The sequence below is a fragment of the Globicephala melas genome, chromosome 9 (assembly GCF_963455315.2).
Source record: "Globicephala melas chromosome 9, mGloMel1.2, whole genome shotgun sequence".
Taxonomy (NCBI): domain Eukaryota; kingdom Metazoa; phylum Chordata; class Mammalia; order Artiodactyla; family Delphinidae; genus Globicephala; species Globicephala melas.
In genome coordinates, this window is record NC_083322.1 from 13357961 (window position 1) to 13368062 (window position 10102).

A 10102-nucleotide genomic window follows, 5' to 3' on the forward strand; every position below is an offset into this window, starting at 1 on the left:
TTAAATCCTGCAGACTTCAAAGATAGGCAAAACACAACTCTTACCCTCTAGCTTATAATCTAGTCTAAGTGTCTGAGATGATCAGTGCATTTAAGTGGCTTGCTTGCTAATCATACTGCTGGTATAAAGGAGTAAAGGAGTAGCAGAGACATGGAACCTCCGCTCCAGAGCAGTGTTATTCACTGCAGGTTGTAACCCATTCATGGATGGGGAGAACAATTTATGGGCCACAAGCAACATTTTAAGCAAATGAATGGTATATTTATGTCAGAGTGCATCTCATGTGATAAGGACACGTCTTACCGGGTAGAAATGTAAATTGTGTTTCTTAATATGGATTATAGTCAAAGTTCCGAAAACACTGCTGTCATAACCTACAGTCTTAGGGACTCTAAAGGTCATTTCCAGAGACAGTAGTCTGTGGACTGCAGCTTGAGACACAGGTGCATTACAAATTTTGGTACCAACACAATTATAAAAGGAAAGGCAAACGGGCACTGAAATTAAGGGACAGTGTTCATTTACATGATAACTATTCACAGGTTTATATTAATAACATTTTTTATTAAACAAATGTAACAAAATCATAAAGAATAAAGTTTTAAACCCAAAGAATCCAATGTGATAGGTAAAACTCTAGAATGACCCTTGCTCAGATATCATACCATCCCCTTTGAGTGGATGGAACTTGTGAGTATGATGGGAGATATCACTCCTGTGATTATGTTCCATTATAATGCAAAAGAGACCTTATCCTGGGTAGGTCTGACCTAATAAGGTGAATCCTTTCAAAGTAGAGTTTTCACTGGCTGGTTGCCAAAGGGAAAGTGGAGAGAGATGCTCCAGCTGGCCTGGCTGAAAGCAAACACACATGTCGTGATTGCCTATGGGGACCGTGTGGCAAGGAACTGCAAGCAGCCTTTAAGAGCTGACAGGAAGGGGCTTCGCTGGTGGCGCAGTGGCTAAGAATCTGCCTGCCAACACGGGACACAGGCTCGAGCCCTGGTCCAGGAAGATCCCACATGCCGTGGAGCAACTAAGCCCGTGCGCCACAACTACTGAGCCTGTGCTCTAGAGCCTGTGCTCCGCAACAAGAGAAGCCACCGCAGTGCGAAGCCCACGTACTGGAACAAAGTGTTAACCCCCGCTCGCTGCAACTAGAGAAAGCCCACGCGCAGCAACAAAGACCCAGCGCAGCCGAAACAAACAAAAGAACTGACAGGAAAACAAGGACCTCGGTCCTACAACCACAGAAAATGAATTCTGCCAACAATCAGTGAGTTTGGAAGAAGAACCTGAGACCCAGATGAAAACCACAGCCCTGCCTGACGCCTTGCTTTCAGCCTGGTGAGACTGAGCAGAGAATCCACCTAAGCTGTGCCTGCACATCTACAGAAACCTACAGAAGCTGTGAGATAATAAACGTGTTGTTTTAAACCACTAAGTTTGTAGCAATTTGTTATGCAGTAATAGAAAACTAATATATCCAGGAATAACACTTTGGTTTATATCCTTGTAGTTATATCGTTTGTAGTTTTCTTTCTGTGTACATCTATACTTTTTTGTTTGTAACAATCATACTTTTTCTTTAATCATTTTTTTTTAAGATTTAATTTTATTTATTTTTGGCCGCGTTGAGTCTTCATTGCTGCGCACGGGCTTTCTCTAGTTGCGGCGAGCAGGGGCTACTCCTTGTTGCGGTGCGCGGACTTCTCATTGCTGTGACTTCTCTTGTTGCGGGCCTCGGTAGCTGCGACTCGTGAGCTCTAAGGCGCAGGCTCAGTAGTTGTGATGCACAGGCTTAGTTGCTCCGCGGCATGTGGATTCTTCCCAGACCAGGGCTCGAATCCGTGTCCCCTGCATTGGCAGGCAGATTCTTATCCACTGGGCCACCAGGGAAGTCCCTCTTGAATCTTTTATTTACCCTATTATTGAATATTTTTCACCCCATTAAACAATGATACCACAAGGTTTTTTTTTTGGAGTATAGTTGATTTACAATGTTGTGTTAGTTTCAGGTGAATTAGTAATACATATACATATATCCACTCTTTTTTAGATTCTTTTCCCATGTAGGCCATTACAGAGTACTGAGTAGAGTTCCCTGTGCTATACAGTAGGTCCTTATTAGTTATCTATTTTATATATAGTAGTTACCACACCTTTAAAAGTTGTATAGAATTTATGTAATAATCCCCTATTGTTGAAGATTATTTTCAGGTTTTCATTATTATTAGCAGTACTGTCTCACACAATCCATGAAGAATTCCTGAATCTAAATACCTAGAAGTAGTCTTCCCAATATTTAAAAAACCTTTGCTCGTTTCCAGTCATCAACTAATTCTCTCCTTCTTTCTCATTGTGAGAGCTCTTTTTTTTTTTTTCGGCCCCTCCATGCAGCAGTTCCCTGACCTTCTCTGACCAGAGATTGAACCCAGGCCCTCGGCAGTGAGAGCCCGGAGTCCTAACCACTGGACTGCCAGGGAAGTCCCTCATTGTGAGAGCTCTTTTTTTTTTTTTTTTTTACAGCACGCGGGCTCCGGACGCACAGGCTCAGCGGCCATGGCTCACGGGCGCAGCCTCTCTGCGGCATGTGGGGTCCTCCCGGACCGGGGCACGAACCCGTGTCCCCTGCATTGGCAGGCGGACTCTCAACCACTGCGCCACCAGGGAAGCCCATAAATTTTATTTTTGTAATTGAAATTTCATTTCTAAATTAGATGAGGTTTCAGGCTGCTATTCGTAAGTGACTTTCTAAAAATTAACACATCATGTGTGGATAATTTTTATTGCCCCCAAATGAAAAACTGATTGAATATAATTATAACTGTATGATCTCTTTTATTTTTTTAATATATTTATTTATTTATTTTTGGCTGCGTTAGGTCTTTGTTGCTGCGCACGGGCTTTCTCTAGTTGTGGCGAGCAGGGGCTACTCTTGATTGTGGTGCGCAGGCTTCTCGTTGCGGTGGCTTCTCGTTGCAGAGCACGGGCTCTAGGCACGCGGGCTTCAGTAGTTGTGTCACGTGGGCTCAGTAGTTGTGGCTCACAGGCTCGAGAGCGCAGGCTCAGTAGTTGTGCACGGGCTTAGCTGCTCCAGGGCATGTGGGATCTTCCTGGACCAGGGCTCGAACCCGTGTCCCCTGCATTGGCAGGCGGATTCTCAATCACTGCGCCACCAGGGAAGTCCCTACGATCTCTTTTAAATGTTGGTTTTTCAAGTTCTAGAGACCTCTTGATACACTATGTAAGAATAAGTAAATGCAAGTCTAAATGATAGGTAAAGGAAACTTCTATTCAGGTGAAGAGCAAACTTTGGTTGATTTACCACCTATTCTGTACTATTTATTAACTTGTACTTTAATTTCGGCATTCCTGGTACTTCAGTCTTTGGCAGTTATTTTGAGGTATAAATTAAACAATATATGGTTAAGAATAAACACAAAAGAAACTGCAGGATGTCAAAAACACTTTAGCAGCTCCCCTTCTGCTGGTGGTAAACCAACTAGTGAATCGTTTGTGAATTGTAAAATCTACACATGTTCATTCAATAATTGATCACAGGCTCTTGAACAGATTATACTGATATTATTGAGAATAAAAAAAAATTAAGCAGGCACTGTTATTGCTTTTGGTGATATGAATCCCCAGAACCTCTTCTCAATCATCTGGAGGTTTACAAGTGACCTGCGGGGAGCCGCGATGTGTACCGCTGGCCGAGTCCTTCCCCATCCTTTCAATTCTAAGCCTTGGGTCGTAATGGCTGGTGGAAGCCAGCCTGGTTTGCCCTGGGTCAGCCACGTCACCTTACATATGATGGAACTGGAGTTTCTACAGCATCCCTGTTCAAAAGGCAGAGCATTCAGCCTGGGCCGGGTGTATTTCAGGCACAGCTCCTCTGTAATTCCCCCACAGTTAAACAGGACTCGCGCAATCCACCTAACCTGCTACCCTTTCTCTACCCTGCCCCTTCCCCACTGCCTCCTCGCCCCTTCAGCTTTTTTTTTTTTAATAAATTTATTTATTTGTTTATTTTGGCTGCGTTGGGTCTTCCTTGCTGTGTGCAGGCTTTCTGTAGCTGCGGCAAGCAGGATCTCCTGTGTTGCGGTGCACAGGCTTCTCACTGCGGTGGCTTCTCTTGTGCTCTAGGCACGCGGGCTCAGTAGTTGTGGCGATGCGGGCTCAGTAGTTGTGGCGCATGGTCTTAGCTGCTCTGCAGCATGTGGGATTTTCCCAGACCAGGGCATGAACCTGTGTCCCCTACATTGGCAGGCGGATTCTTAACCATTGTGCCACCAGGGAAGTCCCCCTTCAGCTTCTTTTATAGAGAGAGCTGCACAACTTTACTTTGAAGGATATTGAAATGTATGTTTGTGAGTTTATCTTGCGGTGAGTGTATTTTTGTGTGTGTAGAGGTTGATGAGGAGTTAACATGATGGAGCCCAAATCCAATACTGGTCATTATCTGAGAGAGAGTGAAGCATAATTGTTAAGTGGGCTCTGGAGCCAGGTGATTTGGGTTTGCATCCTGGCTCTGCCACTTACTAGCTGTGTGACCTTAATCTCTCCGTGTCTCATAGCCTCATTTTTATTTATTTATTTATTTTCCTTTCTTTTTTTCTTTATTAGAGTATAATTGCTTTACAATGGTGTGTTAGTTTCTGCTCTATAACAGAGTGAATCAGTTATACATATACATATGTTCCCATATCTCTTCCCTCTTGCATCTCCCTCCCTCCCACCCTCCCTATCCCACCCTTCCAGGTGGTCACAAAGCACAGAGTTGATCTCCCTGTGCTCTGCGGCTGCTTCCCACTAGCTATCTATTTTACGTTTGGTAGTGTATATATGTCCATGCCTCTCTCTCACTTTGTCACAGCTTACCCTTCCCCCTCCCCATATCCTGAAGTCCATTCTCTAGTAGGTCTGCGTCTTTATTCCTGTCTTACCCCTAGGTTATTAATGACATTTTTTTTCTTAAATTCCATATATATGTGTTAGCATATGGTATTTGTCTTCCTCTTTCTGACTTACTTCACTCTGTATGACAGACTCTACGTTCATCCACCTCATTACAAATAACTCAATTTCGTTCCTTTTTATGGCTGAGTAGTATTCCATTGTATATATGTGCCACATCTTTATCCATTCATCCGATGATGGACACAATCATAGCCTCATTTTTAAAATAGGAGTTACAAATAGTACCTACTTCAAAAATAGTTGACAGGATGCACTGAGTTAGTGTAAATAAAATGCTTGGGGAATTCCCTAGTGGTCCAGTGGTTAGGACTCCGCACTTCCACTGCAGGGGGCCCGGGTTCCTTCCCTGGTCAGGGAACTAAGATCCCGCAAACCACGCGGCCGAAAAAAAAAAAGCCTGGTACAGTGCCAGGCACATAGTAATTGCCGTATGTGTTTGCCATTATTATTACCGTAGTAGTACTATTACTGTTACTACTAATAGACCTTTTCAGTAATAGAGTGGGGAAGAGATTCAGGAATAATCTATGAACAATGAAATATTAACTGAAAGATTTTCTCATACATGGAGGTGTACTTGATGCTGGCAGACGAAATAGAGACATTCATAATCTTTTTCTATTAATTTTTATTGGAGTATAGTTGCTTTACAATGTTGTGTTAGTTTCTGCTATACAGCAAAATGAATCAGCTATACGTATACATATATCCCTTTTTTGGATTTCCTTCCCATTTAGGTCACCACAGAGCACTGAGTCGAGTTCCCTGTGCTCTACAGTAGGTTCTCATTAGTTATCTATTTTATACATCTATAATCTTTTTTTCTTCCAAAATGTCCCTTTTGGAGCTTTATTTCATATAATTCCCTTGTTAACAACTATGCAGTTTTGAGGATGTGAGAAAAGTGCGAGCTTCAGTTAACACAGAGTCTTCCTGGACCTTGGCTCTAAAGCAGCGCCTGCTTGAGTGAGCTTCACAGTGTGGTACAAGCCTGCTCTGAGCTTCAGAAAAGCCTGTGCCTCTTTTCAGAGCAGACATTTGTGCGCCCTCACCCAGGGAAGCTGCTCCCTTCCACTTGCCCTTTCCAGTACTTCTGTCCCAGCACCATCATTTCAACAGGAGCCCACACTGGTTAATTACAGGTTGCTGGTGTTCCGGTGACCTTGTTCTCACGTGTGTAACCTGTTGGTAGGAATATTTTAATTCCAGATAACCCGCAGAGGGCATCATCCTAGAAGCTGATGAGGTTTTAGAGTATTGGTTGAGACTGGTGTGCAGATAAATGGAGGAGCCTTGGTGTGAACCATTAATCTCCTGTCCTGCTCAGCCTCTTGTCTGCACACTTTCCCCTGATCCAGTCAGTTTTCTTTTCCCTTCTTCTTCTTTTTTTATATTTATTTATTTATTTGGTTGCACCGGGTCTTAGTTGCAGCAGGCCGTCTCCTTAGTTGTGGCTCCCAGGCTCCTTAGTTGTGGCATGCGAACTCTTAGTTGCAGCATGCATGTGGGATCTAGTTCCCTGACCAGGGATCGAACCAAGACCTGCTGCACTGGGAGCACAGAGTCTTATCCACTGTGCCACCAGGGAAGTCCCTTCCTCTCCTTCCCCTTCTTAAGGAGTGTCTGCTCACTGCCTCCTCTGAAAATTGCCCAGTGACTTGGTACAGGTGTATTCCTGATCTGCCTTGTGAACTCCTGCTTCACATAACCCCTTCTTTAGAACAAGAATATGTATGTGAAAAAAGGTTAATCTGCTTTGATGCCTTTATTATTTCTGGCTTGTAATAGATTTCCCTCATGTTTCCAAAAGGTAAGTTGTTCGCTTCAAAAATGAATATATATTGCTGTGAATTAAATGTAATTTATTCTCTGTGGTTACACTCCCATCCTCACCTAACCTCTGTATGGTAGTAGTTCTCAAGGTTTAGTGTGGGGAGAATCACCTGGCAAGCTTGGTGAAGTGTGGGTTTCTGGAAAGATTCAGTCAGTCAGCCATGGGTGTCAGGAATCCTAGACAAGCATCTCCTGGCCCCTGTCCTAGGTGTGGTCGGGGAATTCCACTACAGAAGCATTGCTCTATTGTACTGTCCAATGGACATATGGTGTGAGCCACACATAATTTAAGATTTTCTAGTTGCTACATTAAAAAAAGTAAAAAGAAACAGCTGAAATGTTAATATATATTTTATTAACCTGGAATGATATTAATCTAAAATATCATTTTAACATATAATCAATATAAAATTATTAGGAAGATACTTTACATTTTATTTTTCATAATAAGTCTTCAAATTCTGCTATGTATTTTACATTCAGAGCTCATCAAATTCAAATTAGCCAATTTCAAGTACTCAGTCACACGTGGCTAGTGGCTATTTGTTTTGTGCTGGTCTCAGCCTGCAGATAACAGTGCTACAGCTAGAAATGCCTGGGGGGGACCCACCTGCACCCTGGGTGCGCCCCAGACAGACATTTCCTCTTTCAGAGCTGATGCTGTGGCCGGACCAACACTTGCAGTTCTTACTAGGATTGTAAGACACCCTCAGCAGCAACCGTCAGGGAGCTTTGCGGACACAAGGGTTATGACTCACAGCTTCCGGAGGGTAGACAGCACGCCCCGGCCATACAGCAAGGTCAGTACTGGTTTGATATTTGTCTATGAGCCAATTTAATTTCAATTCAGAAATGACTTTTGATCCAGCAGATGATTGGGTGTTTTGGAAGGAAATTGTAGGCATCTCCCTCATCCTAGGAGGGTGGTCCAATCCGCCCAACTCGGATAAAGTGAAATCTAATTCTCTCTCCATCACATGGCTCCTGACCATTTGGCAAGACCGTATTTATCGTCTTTAGGTCAAAAAGCTTTGCCCCCCAAACTAAGACCCGAGGTGTGAATGTCAGGAAGCAAAAGTTAACAGCATCTGGTTCATCATTGCAGGCTTTTTCCCCATCTTCCCATGCCCACACTGTTTTCAACCACTCTGCAATGTTCCAGACATCTTCTCCCCTGTCTTCTTTCCTTCTTCTACTTCTCTTTTCTTCTTTCCTTCACTACCCTCTTCTTCAAGTGAGAAGCAGAGTTCAGTAGAAAACAGCTGAAGGGTTGGGGAGACAGAAAAGGGAAAGATGAAAAGGAACAAATCTTGTCCTCCTACCACTGGGCCTTGAGTCCTAGGAAAAGTCAAGAAAAACAGTGGTGTCCTCTATCCTCAGAGTCAGGGTTTCCCCCTCTGGTGTGAACTGAGGCAAAAGGGTGCCCCCCCACCAGGCAGGAAGGAGTAGGACCAGCTGCAAGTCCGCACTGGAGTCCGAGGTCTCCTCAGCAGACACGAGGCCGTCCGCTGCCCTTGGTTTCGGAGGTGGCCTCTGCTGGGTGCCACCGGCCCGGGGAACATACTCAACAAGTGCACTGGCTCTTCTCCCTCGGCCCCGGGGCCGTGAGGACAGGACTGGAATCCAGGGGGAGGCTGCCCAGGGTGCCCTCCCCGTACAAGGGCAGGCTGTGGCGAGCCATCAACTCCCTGGCCATCAGCACGAAGACCTCGTCGATGTTCTTGGACTCCTTGGCAGAGGTCTCCAAGACAGCCAGGAGGCCGTATTTCTCAGCCAGTGTGCAGGCATCCTCAAACAGGACGTGCCGTTTTTCCCACATGTCACATTTGTTCCCTGGGAGTGAGAGAGAAGCAAATATTCCGATGAGTAACTTAATCTGGTTTTTTAAAAGGTGAACTTCAAAAAGAACATTTTAGTTTAGCAATATGCGGACATGCATTTGTTCACAAATAGTTACTGATGGCAGATTTCCTGAAAATGAACCCAACGATGAATGGAAACAGAGCCACTATCTTTTTTTTTTTTTTTAATTGAAGTACAGTTGATTTACAATGTTGTGTTAGTTTCTGGTATACAGCAAAGTGATTCATATATATATATAAAATTTCAGATTTTTTCCATTATACTTTGAATATAGTTCCCTGTGCTGTACAGTAGGTCCTTGTTGGTTGTCTATTTTATATTTAGTAGTGTGTATCTGTTCATCCTAAACTCTTAATTTATCCCTCCCCCACCTTTCTCCTTTGGTAACCATAAGTTTGTTTTCTACGTCTGTGAGTCCGGCTCTGTTTTGTAAATAAGTTCATTGGTATCATTTTTTTAGATTCCACGTATAGGTGACATATGATATTTGTCTTTGTCTGACTTACTTTATTCAGTACAATCTCTAGGTACATCCATGTTGCTGCAAATGGCATTATTTCATTCATTTTTATGGCTGAGTAAAATTCCATTGTATATATGTGCCTCATCTTCTTTATGCATTCATCTGTTAATGAACACTTACATTGCTTCCATGTTTTGGTTATTGTAAATCGTGCTGCTATGAACATTGGGGTGCACGTATCTTTTCGACTCAGAGTATTCATGGAGCTGCTGTCTTAATTCACTGTCCTGTAAGAGCATTAAGAGCTGCTAGGAATGGGCTGGAGGTGTGTGTTTTATTGCCCAGGACAGGTGGAGCCCCTGTATTTGGGGACCATCATTCCTGCCAAGTGTGACAAGGTGAAGGCTGGGCCGGTGACCCTCTCTGTCTTCTCTCTACTTGCTTCACATCTTTTTCCTCTTTTCACTCTTTTTTTTCCCAAGTGACTGTAGAGATGGGGCCTGGTCTCACTGAGGAGACTGTGATGAGATTTGTTGGATTGAAGGCGTGGAGTGAATAGTGAAGGACAGAGCTATAATTTACAGGCAATAAAATGCACAGACTTGGGCTTCCCTGGTGGCGCAGTGGTTGAGAGTCCGCCTGCCGATGCAGGGGACACGGGTTCATGCCCCGGTCCGGGAAGATCCCACATGCCACGGAGCAGCTGGGCCCGTGAGCCATGGCCGCTGAGCCTGCGCGTCCGGAGCCTGTGCTCCGCAACGGGAGAGGCCACAACAGTGAGAGGCCCGCGTACAGCAAAAAAAAAAAAAAAAAAAATTGCACAGACTTGAAGCAGACAGGTCAATGAGTTTTGGCAAATGTCTATGTCCCATAACCGCCATCCCCCTCAGGACACAGAACATTTGCAATTCCCCCAGAAAGCTCGATGAGGGATTTTGCCAGCACAGCCCAGGATTTACT

The 10102-nt window shown here is 44.1% G+C and overlaps 1 protein-coding gene across 1 annotated transcript in view; it reads right to left on the minus strand.

The window, feature by feature from the left end:
* Window positions 1–8110: 8110 nt before the first annotated feature.
* The window catches only part of RAB19 (RAB19, member RAS oncogene family), a 14623-nt gene continuing 12631 nt past the window's right edge, over window positions 8111–10102 (minus strand). Inside the window, exon 4 of the mRNA XM_030853999.3 lies at window positions 8111–8649. Within this exon, the coding sequence (XP_030709859.2) occupies window positions 8381–8649 (269 nt within the window). The 3' untranslated portion in view covers window positions 8111–8380. The remainder of the gene's footprint in view (window positions 8650–10102) is intronic.